The 21385-nt window shown below is 42.4% G+C and overlaps 1 protein-coding gene across 1 annotated transcript; it reads left to right on the forward strand.

Moving 5' to 3' along the window:
- The first annotated feature begins 1115 nt into the window (after positions 1 to 1115).
- On the forward strand, positions 1116 to 16079 carry MYLIP (myosin regulatory light chain interacting protein). The gene is made up of 7 exons (XM_058807396.1): positions 1116 to 1323; positions 2330 to 2520; positions 11227 to 11412; positions 12156 to 12353; positions 12693 to 12857; positions 13936 to 14356; positions 14697 to 16079. The coding sequence occupies exons 1-7, from the start codon at positions 1237 to 1239 to the stop codon at positions 14784 to 14786; spliced, it is 1338 nt and encodes a 445-aa protein (XP_058663379.1). The 5' UTR covers positions 1116 to 1236; the 3' UTR covers positions 14787 to 16079.
- Positions 16080 to 21385: the final 5306 nt, after the last annotated feature.

The following is a 21385-nucleotide window of genomic DNA, read 5'->3' on the forward strand; positions in this document are numbered from 1 at the left end:
AATTTTATCTTGCATTTAACAAAAAATGAGTGTTTGAAAGCTGGGACATGAGCCAGGGCTCAGGCGGACTTCATCACTTTCTACAGTGCCCTGAAAGGAGGGTGTAGCCAGGTGGGGAGCAGCCTCTTATACCAGTCAACCAGCAATGGGACAAGAGGACATAGTCTCAAGCTGCACCAGGGGAAGTTTAGTTTGGAAATTAGAAATAATTTATTCACAGAAAAGGTGATTAGACATTGGAATGGGCTGTCCAGAGGTGGTGGAGACACTGCCCCTGCAGGTGTTTAAGGAAGGACTCAACATGACACTCAGTGCCATAGTCTAGTAGTTGACATGGTGCATCATAGGTGGGACTCAACGATCTCAAAGGTCTTTTCCAACCTAACCAATCCTGTGATTCTGTGAAGGCAGTATTTGGTTGTCATACAGCCCATGGCTGCCCTCTTCTCACATGCATCACAGATTGTTCCTGCCCAGCAGGCTTGGCCCCCACCTGCACTTGGAAGAGCACACCTTGCTTTCATTTAAGTGGACACAACGCCAGGATGAGCAGCTCCGGGCCCTGGCGGCTGAGGGAGGGTGAGGGGGGCTAAGGAAGGCTGACGGGGGCTGAGGGGGGCTGAGAGGGAGTGAGGCGGGCTGAGGCGGGCTGAAGGAGGCTGAGGGGGGATGAGGCGCGCTGAAGGAGGCTGAAGGGGCCCGAGGCGGGCTGAGGGGGGCTGAAGGAGGCTGAGGGGGCCTGAGGCGGGCTGAGGGGGGCTGAAGGAGGCTGAGGGGGCCTGAGGCGGGCTGAGGGGGGCTGAAGGAGGCTGAGGGGGCCTGAGGCGGGCTGAGGGGGGCTGAAGGAGGCTGAGGGGGGCTGAGGCAGCCCCGCCACCGGCCCCAGCGCGCCTCGCGACCCCGCGGGCACGGCGGGGGGCGCCAGAGAGCGAGCACAACACGGGCCCGCGCGGCCATGGCGGCGCTGATTGGCGGCGGCGGCGGCCCGCAGCCATGAGAGGCGTCCTCTGATTGGTCCGCAGGTGCGGACCCGGGCGGGGCGGGGCAGCAGAGGGTACATAAGGAGGGAGCGGCGCTGGCGGCGCGCAGGCGGCGAGAGGCGCGGGACGGGCGCCGCTGGGGTCCGGGTGTGGGCGGCGGCGGGCGACGCGTGCGGGGCTCAGCCCGTGGCGACAGCGACAGCGCGGCCGCTCCGGGTGTTCGTGGCGGTAGCAGCGGAACCGGCTGTCTCCAACCATGCTGTGCTATGTGACCAGGCCGGACGCGGTGGTGATGGAGGTGGAGGTAGAGGCGAAAGCCAACGGCGAGGACTGCCTCAACCAGGTGAGGGGCTTCTCCCCGCCGCCCGCCCGCCGGGCGCCAGCCCTCGGGGCGGGGGCTGTGGCGGGCGCAGCGGTGACCACGGGGCATTGCCGAGCGCTGGTGCCCGGCGGCCGCACGGCTGCCCTGGCAGCCCGCCGCCCTCTCCCCGCGGCGGGGCCCGGGCGCCAGGCGAGGGGCGGCGGTGGCGCGGGGCTGGGCCGTGCGGGGGCGGCCGCGGCGGTGGGGGCGGGGAGCGCCGCAGTCTCCCCGCTTCTCTTACGGTTTTGGTTTCTTATTTTGATTTTCCGGTTTTTTCTTTTTTCTTTTTTTTTTTTTTTTCCCCAACCCTTTCTCCATGGTGAGTGCAGAAGGTGCTGCATCTCACGCCACGGGGCTCTCCAGCCCCTCTCCCGTGGGAATCGCAGGCCCGGGCCTCGCCACTGAATCCCGCTGGAAGTGTCCCCGGGAGGGGACAGGAGTGGGGCCACAGGCGGGGGATGTAGCACCCACTGCATCCAGCCCTCTCCAGGCCCGAGCGGGCTGGAGCTGCCGGCCAGGTGCATTCTCGCCTTTCCGTCACCACCGCCTGGCTGTGGCTGCCGTGGGGATGCTGGGGGGACACGGACGAACAGTCCGGTGTGCTGCTGGCACCTCAGTAAAACTTGTGGGTGACTGTACTTCGTCACTCCTCCTTGCCCAGCAAGTGCTGTTGGCTACGATGTTGAGGAGCAGATATTCTCCTCTCGTGGAAATCCGCTGACCCTCTGAAGTGTCTGTCCTGAGGGTGAAATTTGACCGTGGAAGCCCATGTGTATTTTGACTAGTGGAGAAATTCCTAGTTCATGCTTAGCGATTTTTTTTCTGGGCTGTTTTGTATGCAACCTAAAATCCGAGTGATTAAGCCTTGTATAAAGGTGCTAACAGCAGAATTTTGAGTGTGCTCTTTAAGTGAGCAGTCTGAAAGACCACTTCAGATGTTACTTTTCATTGTCATGTAGCCTGATTGTAAATAATCTTATTCTTTCAGGTTTGCAGAAGGTTGGGGATTATAGAAGTTGATTATTTTGGACTGCAGTTCACTGGCAGCAAAGGGGAGAATCTATGGCTGAATTTGAGGAACAGGATCTCCCAGCAGATGGATGGTTTAGCCCCTTATCGATTGAAACTGAGAGTCAAGTTTTTTGTTGAGCCACATCTTATCTTACAGGAACAGACAAGGTGAGTAAATACGGTTGTAAGCACATTTAATATTTTGCTTCCAATTTCTGTAACTTACAAAAGTGATTGCATGCTGGTTTTATTTTTTATCATATGGTAATTTTGCGTGACTTTTCTATGTAGTTTTAAAATCTTAGTGTTTTTGAAGTTTATTGTTTTAATAAAAAATTTAATTAAATTTGCAACATTAAGCTTCGTGTAGCTGCCAGTAAGCAATGAGTGTAATTTTTTGAGCACTTAGCATTGAAACTGGAAGAAACTAAGTTACAGTAGCAAACTTTTTATATGGTATTTTTGTGTCCGATAGTAACCTCTGTTCTGTGGTGTTACTCTAGGTCATTCTGAACCACTAGTACAGAAAGGCAGGAAATAATTCCTCCCACAGTGCAAAAAAACTTGCTGAATTCCTTTTTGTCTGGTATTATGTTACAGTAACTTTCATATAGCTACAGGTCCTTAGAGGCTACAAAAGAAACAGCTGTCTGGCTGCTTCTGTGGCAAGTCCTCTTGACTAAATTGTCCTACTGTTATTAAATCAGAAGGAATAGTCTTCTAAAATTAGTAGGGAACACTTGCTTTTTCTCCTTGAGTTTGATTACCACATGAATTGCAATGGAATTATCTTTAAAGAATGCTGTACACATGTGTATTTAATGTTGACCTTCCAACTACTTTTTCCTGTTAGTTTTGGATGGTACAGTTAATAGGAATGGGGCCAATTGAAATCTAGTGTCTGTATGATAATGCCAAAACCCATTTTCACTACTCACCTGAGCTTGTTACTCTCAGAATCATTAACTTAGTACTTTCAGAATTAAGACCATGAGTACAACGCGGTGCTTTTGCACAGAATGTCTAAAGAACTTGGTCAGAGGCTGACAGTCTGATTTAATGTTTATTTCATAGGAAAAAGGCTTTAAATTTAATTTTTGATCTAATGTGTAGGGGAGAGGCTTTTGGGGGGCAGTGGTTTCAGCTCATCAATATGGTTGAAGTTTTCAGAATGCTGTGGTGGTAGACCATGGTTGTTCTGGATAATAGTTTCAGTTAGGCAAATGCATTTAAACTGAATTCCAGTTCTGATATACTTTTATTTAGGAAATACTTTGTGCTATCCATGGCATATGGTGGAATATTTTTCCTTAAAGAAACTCTTATTTAAATATTCTTGGTAAGTATAAAACCAAATAACAAATGGGATTTGAGTTGAACAAAAGGAGCCACACAATTTCATACCTGATGAGGCAAAAGAGATTACCCTGAGCATGTCAGATGTGTCTCTGCTCACAAAGCAAATCAGGGTGAAAATCTGAGGAAACCTCCAAGTGGCATTTTTATGCTATCATTGATGAATGCTTGTTCAACTTCACAAGACTTTTACAGATGTCTGTGTCCCTGCCTTCAGCACTGTCTATGCAAGACCTGGCAGGAGGTGGAAGTTAATAGAGAGGTTGAACTGGTGAAACATGCCCCAAGGGCCTCAAATACTGGCTTGTGTAGCTAAAATGTAACAGAGTTTGTACACCTACATCAAAGCAGCAAGTATTTCTCCACTGTAAAGATGACTTAAAAGGATGTAGGTGGGGCAGGCTTTCTTTTATGTGTTAAGACTGTTCTGAAACTAATATTTTTAATAAACAATTTAAAAATTAACCCGGGTTTAGGCACCAGAAGAGATATATTAAAACCAAATACAAGTTTTATGTCAAGTTGTAATAACTGCCTTTTAGTTGTATATGCCCAGTAGTCCCCATGTAGCAGGTCTAGAATTCCAGTGTCTGTGGTAAATGTCTATTCTCCTAGATTGTTGACACTGAGTTTTAGTAGACTGGCTTTTTTTCCTACTTAGGTCTGCTTGAGGATTTACATATGTGTGTAACTGTGAATTCATACTTAGTGTGTGTGTAAACATGAAGGAGAAGATTAAAAACTTGTAAACCTGTTGCCAAACTCAAAAATCAATAAGTATATCATAGATTTGCAAGGATTAGCTGTACAATTAAAGCTGACACATTGTTTCATCTTTATCTGCAAAGTCTTGATGAAGAAAGTGATGGGTATCCTTCGTTTCCTTCAGCTGTTGTGTCCATATTTGATGTGTGGGGTGTTTCTGGCAGAGCTGTTGCCTTGTGGTCCTGTGTGTGAAGAACACTGGGGAAGTTTTCCAGTCTTTTGCTTGCAGCTTCTGATCCTGTTTTTACATATAAATTAGATGCATGTTGAGACCGCTTTTGAAATCTGAGAAGCTGCAAGTAATTCTAAATTTTGTTGATGTGCTTCATCATGATTATAGTGGCAAGCGTTGTGACTGAGTGAAAAAGCAAAGGGTTTTTTCTGTATCCTTAGGAACCTTTGTCAACCCCAGTGTTAGTGCTTCGTGGGAGACCCTTGCCTTGCACTGGAGTTTAAAACTCAGGTGTATGTTTGTTTGTAGCAATTTAATGTTCAGGTTTCTACATGCTGTGAAATCCAATCTGGCAACAGAATGTCAGCCTCTGCTTCTGTTATCTTTATCAGCCCAGAGGAAGATTGCATCAAATTTTAATATTCTTATACAAGGCAGCCTTCTTGCTACAGAGCACAAAGACAGCAGGTTATAATTTTACCTCTGACCACTGTGGCAACAAACCACGTTCACTAAATGTTTTGGGAATCTGAGAAGTGCGTGGAGAAACCCTTTCTACTGCACTTTTTTACAACATGGTTAAAAACAGTTTATTCTTCTTTGGATCTCAACTTTTAGGTTTTTTATTTGACTACCTGGTACTGAACTGCACCACATGATTTCATAGTTTAGACTTGTTTTCAATGGAATAAAAGTGCTTCAGTGCAAGAATGTCATTCAAATTTAATCTGCTGCTGTCAGAGATTTACAGACAAGTCTGAGATGTGAACAGCGTGCTGCTTTAGAGGAATTTGAAGAGCTAGCTATAAGTTTTCTTTAGCATGGAAAATCACACTGGCTTGAAAAGGATTGTAACCTCTTTGCTCAAAGACACATGTGATGGGCCAAGATCGAGATCATAACTCTGGCTTGTGTCTTGTTCATTTTCACTGTTTCGTATTTCTTTGATAGGTCGTGCAACAGTTAGGGGTGGAAAAAAAGCAAACCTACTTTTCACTCCTTTGCTGAATGACTTGTGGGTGGTTTACGTATCAAATGTTGTGAAGTGTTGAATTGCAGTAAGGAGCTAGGGCTTAGAGAAAGGATTATACTTCGCTAGTGGGAATTCTCAGGAGACTTTTTGCCGGGGTGGGCCGGGAGGCGGTGCCCAGGAGCGGTGCCGGTGTCCGGGGCAGGGAGCGGGAGTGGCCGCGGCGCGGGAGGCAGCTCCGGTGTGAGACAGCGCGCCCCTGCCCTGGGCAGAGAGCTCCGGGCATCGGCCGCAGGCTGCTGTGGAGCCTGGAAACGTGCACCCATGGTGCCCGGCAGCAGCCTGGGAGAATGATGGGCTTAGGTTTTCAGTTCAGCATTATTTGTCTTGTGTAGCGCGACTGAAAGCCAAATATTCACATGTAAGCTACAAAATGTGTCAAATTCTAGCGAGCCACACAGTATCATGAAGCGTTCAAAAGAGCTGTGTTTTGCCAACCTTGAAAGTGGCAATTATTGTTTTTGAGGTTGTTAAAAAGTTGTGTGACGTTTGCCAGTATTTGAATTATATTTTCAAAGTACAATTTTTGCTGTGTTGTGCAGTTGTATTGATGAACTAGTTAAAAATAAGAGTGGCCTTAGATGTGTTGAGGAGTCAGATACATACAACAGGATGGTTTTCTTGCTTTTTATCCTATAACATTGGGTAGCCAGCACAGCAATGGTGTGGCCTTTGTTTACCAGGCAATGAAAGCGTGTGTGATTGACACTGGGGTGAGTTTAATGGATCTGTTTGTCTAAGTCAGAGTTAATTGCAGCTGGTAACCTTTTATCCAGTCTGTTATGAGCAATGAACAACATAGATAATGAGCATAAAAAAAGAAAAAAACATTGCTTTTTTTAAGGTAGGGTGGCTTTGTCTGCTTTTAAAAATAGAATTATTTTCTATAGATTTAGAAATCTTTATCAATATATTTTTAGAGAGAACAATCATCCCTCTTAATTTTGATTTTAGACTACAGAGCAGTAAATGTACTGCACGGTAGGAAGGAGCATCTACCCCAAAGAGAACAGGTAGTTCCTTGGGAGGCATGCCAAGATTCTTGCCAGTAGTCTGGCAAGAGAATGAGGTCTTTTGGCTGTGATTCTAGAGGTCATTAGTCATATGCAGACACCTCTTTGGTGAAGGATTGGGGTTTGTCACTTCCTCCACTGACAGTTAAATTTAGAGCTTAAATTTTTTAGCTACCATTTTGCTCCGTTTCCCTTGTTTTGCTTAAAAAATATTTGTAGAAACTACTAGTAGTGCTGCAGAGCCTTGATTCCTAATACACATAATTGTCTTCAATGAGTTACAAAAGAAAATATGATCTTGTGTTACACGTATTTTTTATAGTATTTTTTTGTGGAGTTGTTACTGCCAGTTCATTTGGATGAACACAGTCTAGGTGATTTGCCCCCTCTTGGAATTCCATTGTGAAGTACTGATGTCTGTTTCTGGTAGCAGTATTCAGTGTTGTCAGCCTGCATAAATTGCTTCAGAGGGAGGCAAAAAGCAATTAATGTGATTGATATCTGGGTATGTGGCTTTGGTTTGATAGCTATACATTTTTGTGAAATGGACCATCTGCTGAAATCTTGCAACCTCCCCTTTCTACAGTTTTTGTATCAAATTATTTACATCCAACTGCAATACATTAATCACACCACATTTGATTTTACTGTTTTGTAAGTACATAAATCTTAAATTATATGCAGAACATGGATCCAAAAATAAGGATGCAAAATGAATATAAAATCACCAGTGTAGCTAATGCTTGAAGAAAATCTGGTCTTGTTCTAATTGCAGAACTGCTCTTTGTTCTTTTGGAAAGGAAGAAATCTGTCTGGGCAGTGACTGATGGAGTGTAGCTTTAGCAAACTTAATGTGTTGCCCTCTAGTCAGTGTGCTTAGGTAGTGTTTTGAGCTGCCAAACTCAGAGGAAAATGTTCCACAATTGAATGCACAGGTATGTGTAGGTAGCATGGGGTTCAGAGGGGCAGAAAAGGCAATTTTGGGTTACACAGACTGTCTTTTGTGCTCATGCTGTCACATGTACAGAACTTGGGCTATAAGTGCCACGGGAAGTTCTGTTTGTCCTTAAAGCTGCCGCTGGTTGATCAATGTCCCAAGGTGTCTGGCAGGTGTTAGGATGACAAGGAGTCACAGCAGTTGATGGGCAAAGTTCAGAGTTTGAACTTTGTGGAGATTTAAAGACTAAACAAACCCTCGGCGAGGGTAGTAAAAAGCTGCAGAATGTGCTAAGGGATTGTTGGGGCTGGGGTGGAGGGTAGGAACAGTCAGACATACCTTTGGTCTGACTTCACTTCTCAAATTTGTAACATGTAATATTAATGTATCAAGTGCAACTGAAGTGTGAATGATGCAGAAACAAAAACATTTCGTTTCTTATGTGGTGGACAAACTTCAGCTTTTCTCCCAGCAATGCTGGAAATGCAACCTTTAGGGAATGTAAAAACAGTCCAGTTTTTAGTTTTAACAGTTCATTGTTCTAAAAGTTGCTATGTAAGAATTCCAGTAAGTCTAAAGTACTAGTGCTGAAATAATTCCTTGGAAAAAATGTATCTTTTACTGTTCAACCTGACTATCTTTAGAGGTGAGAAAAGTCTTAATTTTTTTTAATCATATCTAAAGGTTCCAAAAGAGAGACAGGATGGTGGATTGTGTATGAAGTGATTAGGTCACAATCTAATTTACAAAAACTTAGATAAATCCTTTCTTGTAACTAATAGTATCTGTGATATGAGCAGGTTTTCTACAAGACAGTCTAATGGGTCCTTTAGGATTTGCAGAATTAGATAAGGAACTGCATCAAGGATCCTGATGCTTTAGTTTTGCTTGACTGTATTCAGCAATAAAATCACATTCTTAGGCCTTTTTCTTTAAGGATCAAAAGACTTTGTTTAGTTTAGTGTTAAAAACAATTAAGTCTTTGTTTGTTATCAGATTGTGGCTAGTGTCATGTTTTGGACCTTTGAAGAGGAATGATTTTACAATGGATATTAATATAACTTTGAAGGAGTGCACTCTGCAGCAGGAACAAAAATCCCACCAACACACACACACACACACACAGTTCAGGTAGCACATTCTCTGCTACCTTTGGTTCAGGCCATCTGCTCTAACAGGTCAGTGTGAAGTCCTTCACTGCCCTGTTATGGGTGCAGTTTAGGTTATTTAGGTGCAGATGGACTGAATTTGCATAGCTAGTTAGTTACTTTGCAATAACCGTCCTTTATACGTGCTGTTTGTTCTATTTATCAAAAAAAAATGCAAAGTAGCTGAGTATTTGTGAGATGTTTTCCCTTATGTGCTGTGAGCCAGTTAAGGGAAGTTACTGAACATTAGCTGATGTGATGCTACTTCACGTTGTGCTTTAAACCCATTTGTCTTCCTGTGCCATTACTGGCTTTGTAGTAATGGAATGTGACAAGCCATGCATCTGCTGTTTCTGTAATTCATCTGTATTTGCAGGAGCAATATTTTGGTTTTCAGCTCCCTTTGAGGTGTCAATAAACTCTTCCCAGTAAGGGGAGAACTCTTGACTTTACCCTGTGTAGTCAGTGCTGTCATATGAAAAAAACCCTGAATATACAATATTTTAGGTATGGTAGTTGTAAATGTGTTTTAGCTAATGAGAAAAAAAGTCTAATCTTTCTTTGAAATTGTTTAATTAGTACTTAAAATGACTGGAAATCCTGTTCTAGTATTGTCAGAGGATCAAGAGTGCATGAGAAGCTGTTTATTTTATGAAATGTTGATTAGACTTAGGGAAAGGCCTAGTATTTTAATTTATTTTGGCCCTGGTGTTTTCCTAATTTATACTGAATTCTTTAAATCTATGTGCTGAGCACAAAAAAAGAGTCTGTACAACTAAATAATCTTAAAAGGCCAGAGATATGCCCTTCTGGGCCCCAAGCCCAAAGAGCTGTGACTCTGCAAGGTAGGAGAAACACATGGGAGCAGTGGTTTGACTCTCAAAAAAAAACAGCCTAAAGAAGGAATAACCTGCTGACAGTGGACACAACTCTCTCTGAAGGTCTGGTCCCCTTGCCACCTCAAGTTGTGTCCTGCACAGTGTGAGGACATTGGCTTCCACCAGACCCCCCTCTAGAACTGCTGAAGGGTGTGGGTTGATGTTTAGACTTGAGAGTGATGCAATGAGGCACTTGCATCACAACTTGCATGATGCTGTAGCATGACAAATGGTTTGCAAAGGGAAGTGTTGGAGCTGTGAATCCTTGCAGGAAGTGGACTGTAGGAAAGCTTACAGGACAATTTAATACCAATTCTCTTTTGTCCTGATTCAAAAAATTGTGGATATGAGGCTTCTTTTGGGCTGGTATCTTCTTAGTTGCAACATTTACCAACAGAGCTAAGAAAGAACTCAACTTTTGTGAGTTCTGTATTTACTAATAATTCTGAAAAAAGTCTTATTTGCCTTGTTGTACAGAGGAATTATAGAATGCTACAACAATATATGTAAGGCTCAAAATTCCAATTGGAAGGAAAGCTCATCACTTATTAGCATCTTCAACTTCAGTGATGAGAGGTTAAATACAGAGCTTCAGTAAAGCTTTTCTTAAAAGTAGATTTGACTTCATTTTAGAAGAGTAAATGTTGTGTTCCTGTGGAAGCCAAGACACATCCCTGTGGGTGCTAGGCTTCATTTATTGAAAGATTTTTTTCTGTGATACATAATACTCCATCTGGCTTCCATACATACATTGAGCCTTAAATGGTAAAAAATTTATATTGTGTCGCCTGAAGGAAAACAAGGATGATCTGTAGAAGATAGGCCAACCCATAGGGGATTATGACATGTTGCTGTTAATGTTGGTGAAAATGTTGATTTGTCTGTCAAGTAACCTATTAGATAATGAAGAGCAGCTTTTTGAGTTTTCAGCAAGCTGTCAAACCTGTCTTGGTCTCAAGTGCAAAGGTTGATCTGACAAATGCTTACACCATAGCTGTTTTTCTATTTCATTCCCCAATGCCTTTGCAGGTATTTCAAGTTGCTCTGTTAATCCTGTTCTTGGCAAAAACACCGTGGCTGTAGGGGCAGGGGCATTTCCAGTGTGCAGAGAGAGTATGGCTTCCCCTCTTGCATAACAGAAGTGTGAATGTTTTCAGATGCTTTTCCCAAATTTGCTTTTGTGAAATGAAGAATAACCTGTAAGTCACAACAAAAATGTAAACATGGGAAACAAATTGAAATCTTTCATTGATACTTTACTCACTAAATTGAAATTACTGAGTGGCCTTAGGAGTTAAAGCAGTTCTTATTCTTGAGATATTCAGGATGATGGTGAAGTGCTCTTTTCTTTTAGCAGTGATTTTAGATGCCGCCTTCAGTTGTAGCTTTGTTTTTAAGAGTAAGTAAAGAATAAGATGGAGGGCCTTTTCTTTGCCTCATGCCAGGCTTCATCTCCTTGGTGCATTCATTGCAAATTCTTGATTACCAAACATAGCTGGGATGTTACTTGTTACTTGTCTTGATTACAGATATCATGTAACACTGTGTGAGCAAATGTTTCTGATTGTGTTGCAGGCATATGTTTTTCTTGCATATAAAAGAAGATCTTCTTGCTGGTAATCTTCAGTGTTCTTCAGAGCATGCAATTGAACTTAGTGCATTGTTGGCACAGATGAAGTTTGGAGATTATAACCAGAACACTGCCAAGTACAATTATGAGGAGTTGTGTGCAAAAGAGCTCACCACTACCATTTTGGAGAGGTAAAAAGCACAATGATCTAGTTTCCTTTTTGGAGACCAACAGCAGAAGATTTTGTTATGCATTTAATTGCTGGTGATATAGTGTAAATGAGTAATTTTACAGTAATAGCTTTGGAGTTCAAAATCTCCAACCTGAATGTTTGATGTTCTGATTTCAGTTCAATTTTTAAGCTCAGTTATGAGGTGAAGTTTTGGCTGGTTGGTTGGTTTTTTCTTAGGAAATCTCTGGTAGGTGAGGAAATACAGATATATTTAAGTATCTGGAGCAGGGTATTTAAATTTTAAGTCTGTCTTAGACCTGTACTTGTGAATGAAGGAATTTATTTGGCTTAGTACCCTTACTCTGAAAAGTAAACAGAATTCTGAAACATCTTCATAGCTCCTGAATATCAGGAAACATTGTGTTTCATACTTTTCTGTAGTGTTTTCTTTAACTATAAACTTAGTGGTAGCTCAGGGAAATATGTTGGGGCTGATGGTGTTATTTGGAAAGCTTTGATTACATGTAGCTTTTTCATTTCTAAGCAAATGCACAATGTTTTCTCCTTGACATTCTTAGGATGTTTTGGTAATTCTCAACAATTTCCAGTTCATAATTGCTGGAAATCTATAGACAGATAAAGCAGGTCAGGAGCATTTACTAATCTGTTTAACTAGGTCATCTAAAAACCCGTGTTAAAGCTGCTGACAGTAACAGCAGATATTTGAATTATTTCACCTATCCTTAATCATTTTATCAACAGCATTATTACAAAGCACAAGGAGCTAGAAGGTCTCAGTCAAGCATCTGCTGAATACCAGATTCTACAGATTGTTACAACACTGGAGAACTATGGGGTAGAGTGGCACTCAGTGAGAGACAGTGAAGGGCAAAAACTCCTTATTGGTGTTGGACCTGAAGGCATATCCATCTGCAAAGATGACTTCAGTCCAATCAACAGGTATGTGTTTCCTGAAACTGTTTGCATGATCAATTTTTCAGAAACATGGAGCACACCCCTAGTTTTCACATCAATACACAAAATGGCTCTGACAATGACTAAAAGAGACTATTGGGATGTAGGGTCTGAGAGCAGTACCTGCTTGTAATCAAGATAAATAAGTGACCTTAATAATCTTGATTTTTATTAATATTTTTGAGCCAGCATCTTTAATCAGCATTGCTGACTACCATTAGAAATCATTGTAACTTCTGATAAAAATGCACTGTAATAGTTAGTGGAAAATGCCCTAATCCTTAACAACTAAATAACCTTTCTTTTTTTGACATTAATTTATAGGATTGCTTATCCTGTTGTTCAAATGGCAACTCAGTCTGGAAAGAATGTATATCTGACTGTTACCAAGGAGTCTGGTAATAGTGTGGTTCTCTTGTTTAAGATGATCAGTACAAGGGCAGCAAGTGGACTCTACAGAGCAATTACAGAGACACATGCATTTTACAGGTCAGTATTGCCCCCAGAGTCATGTGCTGCTGCTCTTCTCCAGTGTTTGATCTAAGTGCTTGAGCAGCCAGCAGTCTAACTGCACTTTGGAAATAGTCTGCAAAATTCCATTGTCTTTGCAGCCTCTCTTTCCTCTTAAGTCCAGAAGCTGAACAGGTTTTTGCTACTTTCCATTTTGTGGGGTAGGACTAACAAGAAAAATAAGCAAAATTTTCCCACTGTGAATAACAGCATTTCAAAGTATAAACTTTAACACACTTAGTGTTTTCTTGAAATTAACTACCACATCCTAATTTCAATTACTTCTTGATCTTTGTATCTGCTTACAATTTTCTGTTCTTTGCAGTTTGATTTTAATTTAAGCAGAATTTTAGTTTGGCAATAGCATTTGGCTATAAGCTTAGATCTTGGACTTTAGGCCCTGTGAGGCTGTAGTCCTTCTGTTCTGTTTGTGCTTTCCTTCCTGTGTTGCCTAGAGAAGTGATATGCCTTAATAGGCTTCTGAAAATTCAACTGGATCACTGAAATATGTGACAAGCATGGTTAGGGTGGCTGAAATGCACAGTGGCAAATACAAATGCCTTAATTCTCTATACTCCCATTTACACTGGTTCCCTTCAGAATGGCATAATATTAGCATGTAAGGTACTGGGTGGAAATTGGGTTAAAAACATTACTTGATTCTATGATAAAAATTGAGAGCCAAAGACTTTTAACTGGAATTCTTTAGGGCAATGTTTGGAAATGCCATGCAGAAAGGTGTTGCCAGGCTGAACTGTGGATTAGGCAACTGTTTGCTTTTTGTTAGCATAATTCTTTTAAGTCCCTTTCATAGGCTGACTCCATTTTACCAGACACTTCACATTTTGAAGATGTAAAGTAATTGTCACTTTCCATTTTACACTTTTCAAAGGAGAATTTTCATGCAAAGATGATCATTCAAGAGCTTAAATATTACCTCAGACGGTTTAAATTGCTTTAATTTCAGTGCTGTTACTTCAACTTTGGGAACAAATTACTGTAGGATCTTGTATTGGTATTAACTAACAAAGTTTGCATTTGTCCTGTTGCTTTATAGGTGTGACACTGTCACCAGTGCTGTCATGATGCAGTATAGTCGAGACTTAAAGGGTCACCTAGCATCTCTATTTCTGAATGAAAACATTAATCTTGGTAAAAAATACGTCTTTGATATTAAAAGAACATCAAAAGAAGTTTATGATCATGCAAGGCGAGCTCTTTATAATGCTGGCATTGTGGATCTTGTTTCAAGAAGTGATCAAACCCCACCAAGTTCCCCTCTTAAGTCTTCAGAAAGCAGCATGAACTGTGACAACTGCGAGGGTCTCAGCTGCCAACAGACAAAAGCCCTGCAAGAGAAGCTGCGCAAGCTGAAGGAGTCCATGCTTTGTATGGTGTGTTGTGAAGAAGAGATAAATTCAACCTTCTGTCCCTGTGGCCACACAGTTTGCTGCAAGTCCTGTGCTTCCCAGTTACAGGTAAATGCAGTGCTATTAAGTTATGACTTACCATTTTGTGTGGAAGGTTTGATTTTTTTTTGATATTTGATGGTCATAGATTAATATGTTTGTGTTGATGGTCTAGTAAAACTACTAAAATTTTTTTGTGGCAAACTAATTTCAGAGAGCATTCTGTCTAAATGATGTGCTAATGTAATTTGTGGTGAGGCTAAGAATGAGCTGCATGCTTCCAGCCATACCCTGTCTTAAATATAGGATGATGGAAAAAATGCTGTTACGGTGTATGTAAAATCTCCAGGAAGTGCAGAGACTCCCAAAACACAAAGTAAACTAATTTCCCAATGTTTTCCCTTTCCAGTCGTGTCCTGTTTGCAGATCTCGTGTAGAGCATGTCCAGCACGTGTACTTGCCAACCCACACCAGTCTTCTCAATCTGACTGTGATATGATCTCCGTACACACTTCAAACGCATCGTGTACTCTTCAAACTGCACTAATAACAAATGCAACCATTGATTGTGAAGAAGGCAATCACTCTGGCACCTATGCACGATCAGAAGCAAAAAAAAAAAATATACTGCATTTTTTAACATAAATATTCTTTGTTCAGCATGTCCTAAATGGTTTGGGACATCTTCTGAGAGTAGAAGTGTAATTGATTCATGTTCTTTAAAGAATGATCCATAAGTTTGTAGCACGGCAGTGTTGCCACAAAGCTCGGTAACCCTGGAGAAATGTGGTGGACACATGCAGATGTACCTGGCAAAAGCAACACAGCCTTTTCTTTTACATGCTCTAAATCTTTCTTAGTACAGTTGCACTGTTTATTTTAATAGTAAGACTTGCTTTTACACATACCAGTTTAGTAAGGCTCATAGCTTCTGCTTTTAGTAAACTGCTTTTAAGAGGAGAGATCTCTTTTTAAAAAAATAGTTCTTAAACTGAAGTTACAAGGCTTCAATAAGCAGCTGTGCTTAACTCAGAATTCTATTACACAGAAAACAATTCTGAGGGAATAGCTTTGGAAAGGGAGGACAAGATTGTTAATCTTCAAGTATTGAGGGTGGGTCAGGAAAGTCTTGTGGTTGCCAGTGTCCTGTGGAAGCACTGCTATGGCAGTTCATTCACAGTCTCAGTGGGCAGGGTACTCCCAGTTTTCCCACAGTCTACTTCTGGCTGGTGGTCTTGGAAGCTGCAGGCAACTGCTCTTCAAGTTGGCTTTATTTTTGGAGACTGATTTTAAACTATTAAACATACACCAGTAATCTATAAGGGTTTTGTATAATTTTAAATGCTTTCTTCAGTTAGCATTGTTAGCAGGAAATTACTTACCCAATAAAATGTTTTTGATTTCCACTCCCCCTACTTGGGCATTTTGGGCTCTGGTTTCCTAGTGTCTTCTCCAGGGTACAGAGAGAACTGGAGACCATGTTTGGGTGCAATACTGGCTTAATCAAAGCTAGAAAAGTACACTGTCACTTTACTGAAATTCTCTGACTATACTTTTCATATTGCCTTAATGTAGCAGTAATGTGTGTTTATGCATCTGTTTCTTTGCACAGACATTTTGTCAAAATATTAAAACTCTACTTTTTTATGACACATTAGCATATAAACCTTACTCTAAGAGGGTATTTATTTTTTCACTTTGTAAAGAAAATTTTGTTTCCTCATGAAGCAAGAGCTTTGTCCTATATTGTAGGCAGCTTCTGTCTTTTTTATATTCAGATTAATAAAGGACTTTAAAAATCTTTGTGTTATTGCTGTGACGATTTTCTTCTGATATTCATCTGAGGCATTACTGAACTGAAAACACAATGCAGTATTTTCATGTTTAGAGTCTTGAATATTTTGTCACGTTTGAGGTAATGAGGTTTTCTCAAGTGCATGCAAAGGAGGGAAGAAAACTGACATTTGTTACAGACAGTGAACTTTTGAACAGCTGACATATTCAAACTTGTAGCATAGCCTTCCAAATTGACCTTGTGAAGAATATTTTCTACAATAAATTCCCCAAATCTGGGGCACTATACCTGGAGGTATATTACAGCGGAATGAGAGAAATTAAAAAATGCAGCTTGAGAGAAGAGGGTTGGAGTTTCAGTAGTCCTGTCTAGCAAGTTTTTGATTACAGATGTGTTGGTGTCAATGTTTTGGTTGGAACTATTCAGACTTGCTAACTCCTTTTACATTGTTGGAGAGATGGTGCTTCAGCACTTCCAGGGCTGTGCTGTGCAGTGAAAAGGAAGGAGTGGGTGTACAAGTGTGCTCAGAGAACACTGTCCAGCTATTGTACCAGCATACAGTGGTACTTGAGCAAACCTTTGCGTGCCAAGATTACAACCATATTATGTTAGTAACATCTAATCCATTATGGCAGCTGGCTGAAATGGATTGTAAATTAATATAAATAGATGTTAATACAGAAATCTGATTTAAAACATGCAACATGATCAAGCTGTTAAAATAGGCAAGCATGAGCTCTAGGTCCTTGTAATTAAATTGACTGTGTAATTAGACCTTGCTTATAAAAATAATTCCAGTATTAGAACTCTAATCAAGGTAGGGCTTGAAACCGGTTATATGGCAGTGGTGGAATTTGGCCAAATCGTATGCCTTCTGTAAACATAACCTGTTTAGTGTTGGAAAGCTGTGAGGTCTGAGTGCAGGCAGGAGCCTGGCCTGGTGCAGGCTGTGCCTGAAGCTGCTGGGAGCCTGGTTCTGTCTTGGCAAAGCAAAGTGTACAGCAACAAGCAAAGGCTGATGGACTTTGGCAGCTAGGAGGGGTTCTCCAATCCGTGGGGGTTTGTGGTTTTTTAAATAAAATTATGTTACCTGTTCTGAAAATTGAGCAGCAGCCCACCTCTGCAGTGTTGTACACCCCTACACAAGCCTCAGTTGGTTTATATGTAAGAAAAAAATTCATGCAAATCAATGCAAGGATAGCTTTGATTTGTCCACCCACTTCTTTCTTCAGAGGCATTGCTTGAATTGTAGTTGACCATGCCCTGCTATGAAAGTTTTGCTGAACCATCCAGCACTGCTGTGACTTGTGTTGCTCAATGTTTGTAGGTCGAGTACACTTTATTGCAAGGAGTATCTGTGTCATGTCTTTGTAAGCTGCTGTGGAGAGTGTAAAGGAAACAACAGGAAAACTTGGAACTCCACACGCCACTTAATCATACTGCAGAAAAAGTCAGGTCTTGTTTGCTGAAATGCTGTCTTCTCCAAAGATGCTTTGAATGTTGCAATGGAGGGGGGGGGGAAGGAAACCCCAAAATCCCAAATGAGAAAACAACAGCACAGTTTGTGGGAGTAATTGGAGTGTGTGTCCTTTATGCTTCTTGCTCAGGAGCATTGATCACAAAGCTTCATTTGGCACCTCTCACACGTAAGTCAGCTCCTGTACCAATATCTGCTACCCAAAGCTGGTACAACTTCGCAAGAAACACATGGAACATTCAGTTTTTATTTATCTTCAGAATTGCAGAGCAGCTGTTGTAATCCCATTGGGTGTGTGCCATGACACTTTAAAGTGCTATGGTCTCAAATTTCCCCCACAACTACCTACATGGGAAAAACTCACCTTGGGAGACAATATGACTTGCTGGGTCAATTTGAGCCAGAGCCTTGCTAGTGACATGCACCTCCTGAGGGCAGAACAGCATTTAACAGCAGCCCTGTGCGGAGACGGTTCCATGTAAGAGATCTGGAGAAGATAAAGTACTGAAATAGTTGCACTTGTGTATTATTAATAAATAAGACAGAGCTTTGAGGTTCCAGACTTCCAGCAGTATCTCCCTGGCTTTCATCCTCCCCTGGCTGCACCAAGGTCTCTGTTTATCGAGAGCTCACTTGGCAAGGGGCTCCAAAGGCAGCATGTTGAGATGTTCCAAGCTACAGCTGTTATAAAGGCACAGCTCCATCCTCCAGCTCATAGCTGCTCATTTCAAGCTACATACAAAATGTTCAAATGCTGAAGAACTATAGAATGAAGACTTCTGTATTTTAAAATTATTTTGATTTCTTCCCCAAGTGCCATAAAAGCATGTACACAGCAACATGCATATATGTGGAGATTTATTTCCTCGCTAAATCAGCAGTGTTGCTTTCCTAGGAGAATGCCCTTGGGGGAAAATTCTCATCTGTCAGCCTACGCTGTTTCATTTCACAGCAGCGCGCTGGCATGTTGATCAAAGACAGGGAAAATAACAGCTCAGATTTCCTGTGTATGCTTTTGAACAGCAAACTCCATGGAGTGTTAAAATTATGAATTGACAAATTTTAGCTTCAGTAATGCCTGGTCAAACATCCTTCTGGAATCACCACCACCATTTTCAGTGAAAGAATTCTGTAGTGCCAGGCAAATGCTTCAATCACTTTGTGCCCTCAGATTCAGCCAGCTGGAGCCTGTTAAATCAGAATGTCAGAACTGACAAATAGGTTTAAAAAGTAAAACTGTGGAGAGGAAAACCCCCACAGCCTGGGGTACACTGCTAGAAGAAAGGTGGACCTTCCAAGGCAAGGCCTGAGCACAGTTTTGCTGGAGGAAACCTGGGTGGAGGCTCCCCCTATGGAGTCCAGGGCTGGGGCTTCCCATGGGACAGGTGGTGTGATAGGAGCATCACTGACCCTTAGCAAGAAGGGCTGGGTGGGATGTAGACTAGGAGAAGACCAGGCAGGATTGGGGGCATGCAGGGGCAGGCAAGCCACTGCCAGGCCAGTAATTCCCCAGGTAAACTCCCACTGGAGCATTCTCCAGACAGGCCACAGCCAAACCTCCCTGTCTGCAAGGAGCCATGAGAATCAAACAACTGCAAAGGTAAACATCAGCTGGGACCCCATGGTTCAACATGACCTTCAGCAATACTGGGTGGTAAAAGCTACCATGGTTTCTGGGTCTCCTGGTTTCCTGCAAGGGGTGGTGAGATCTAGGAAGAGGCACCAGGAGGAATGTTGAGGAGGGACTCTCAGAGCCACAGTTAAAGGAGTCACTGGTTGGTGCAGTAGTAGGAAAATGCGAATTGTGACAACTCTGAAAACTCTCTCCATGTGAGAGTGGGACACGAGGGATCCAAAAGATTGAACAGGGCTGGTAGTCCTGGGTGCTCAGGGATGGTGAGCAGGGTTCAGCATGACCTCTGGTTCATGGGGACTTTTGGAGGCTGGCCAGCAGCAAACTCAAAGCACTCATGCATATGCCAAGTTCCTGAAAGAAAAAGGTCAAGCAAATAGATCATACCAGCTTTCCCAGAGTTTAACAACAGGTCACTTGCTGATTTCTCATCAACTGAAAGAATTCATTTCAGCTGCTTGGATGCTGGGCTAGGTGGGGAATCAATCTGATCCTGATTTCTCTGCCTTCACTTTGTCCCTCTCCTGAGTGACCTGATTTAACATGTTTGCTATTTGCTAACCCTTCCTTATTCTTGAAGACTCTTCTGTTCTCTTACCAGTAATTTCTGGAATCCAGGCTCTGAAGCCAGCCCTTCTTCATCTAGCAGCTGTTCTCATAAACTCTGTTCCAGGGAACAATCTGACTTGCTTCGGCCAATCCTGCCCAGTGAGGATGACAAACACACCACCCCCAGCTCTTTCTGGGGCTTGTCAGGAGTGCAAAGGGCACCATCTCTGGCAGCAAGAAAAAAGGAAGGCAGCATAAAATAATCTTTCCTGTCACCATTGGGGTGTCTAAATAAGACTGTTTGTAGCTGCCCTGTCAGGATCACTTAGTGGTTCCAATAGGAATAACAAGGTGTGCACGTGTGTGAAGGGGTTTTCCAGCTCTGCTTATCCAGTAGTTTGTGTCTGGCTTCTCTGCTTCAAATCAAGCCAATGCAGGTAACAAGAGCCAGTAACATGGCAACTTTTTACATAAACAAGCTTGCCAGAGCCAGATCTTCCTCTCTCCTGCCAGAAAGCTGTTTGTCTGAGGAATCCATGCATCTGGCACCAAATCCCAATCATAGCACTAAAACTGTGGGAATTACAGAGACATTGGCACCTCATCTGAAGAGACAGTACTTGTTTTCCTTGTTTAGAACTATAAATAGTCAATAGAGGACTCTCATTCAAGCAGTATTGATGATTGAAATAAACCAGGCATAGAGACACGGCCAAAACTTGGACTTGTGCTGCAAAGCCAAACCAGCTCTTGCTTCAGAAGCTGAAGTTCCAAAAGGGCAATGCAAAAAAGCAAACTGGCCCTGAAGGTACACTGACACACTTCCTCTCCCTGTGTGACCCTCAAACTGCTTGCCTAGGTCACTGTTTGAACTGGAATTTTTTAAAAAATGCCTTCAGCTCTGCTGTGGTTTGAGCAGCTGAGTTCCTCCTTCCCTCCCCAAAGCCCACAGAGAGAAGTGATACTGGAGTGGCCTGGGAGCACCCTGCCTGAGCAGCCCACTGACACCATGCATGCTCTGCAAGTGCAGGTGCAGGGCCTTTATATTTAGCACACTGCAAGTGGTCCTTTACAACCTTATCAGGAGAGCTCTCCAGCCCTGGGGGACACAGGCATTTGAACCTCCCTTGGTGACAAAGAAGTAAATGACAACAGTTGTTCTATTCCATGGGTGAAAAATGCCTCTGCTACAACAGGAGGAAAAAGGCTTTCTGTTTAGGAAAGAGAAAGAGGGAGAGAAAAAAGATTAGTTTCTGTTTTTAAGAATAACTGACAGCTTCTTCTTGGAGAAGATTGGTAGGAATAAAAAGTGTGGAAAAACTTCTGAAAGGAAAAAAGAGGCAGAAATGTGCTACCACAATGGATGCTGTTACCCAAAAGACCATGATGCTGGGTGGATTGCCAACTGTGCAAGTTCTGGTATTTCCCCCTCAAATCCCATTCCTACCTGAAGAGTTTCCCTCAAAATTAACTGCCATGTTCTGCAAGCCAAGGTCATAGAATCACAGAATCATGGAATTGTTGGGTTGCAAGGGACCTTAAAAACCATCTCGTTCTGGCCCCATCTCCCAGGAGCAGGGACACCTTCCATGACCAGATTGCTCAGAGCCCCATCCAACCTGGCCTTGAACACTTCCAGGGATG

The sequence above is a fragment of the Ammospiza caudacuta genome, chromosome 1, assembly GCF_027887145.1.
Source record: "Ammospiza caudacuta isolate bAmmCau1 chromosome 1, bAmmCau1.pri, whole genome shotgun sequence".
NCBI lineage: Eukaryota > Metazoa > Chordata > Aves > Passeriformes > Passerellidae > Ammospiza > Ammospiza caudacuta.

Bases quoted from the DNA above. Each gene is read 5' to 3' on its own strand.
- MYLIP (XM_058807396.1), top strand. From the start codon at position 1,237: ATGCTGTGCTATGTGACCAGGCCGGACGCGGTGGTGATGGAGGTGGAG. The intron at 2,521-11,226 runs GTGAGTAAATAC...ATTGTGTTGCAG, and splicing joins ATCTTACAGGAACAGACAAG to GCATATGTTTTTCTTGCATA. The intron at 12,354-12,692 runs GTATGTGTTTCC...ATTAATTTATAG, and splicing joins GACTTCAGTCCAATCAACAG to GATTGCTTATCCTGTTGTTC.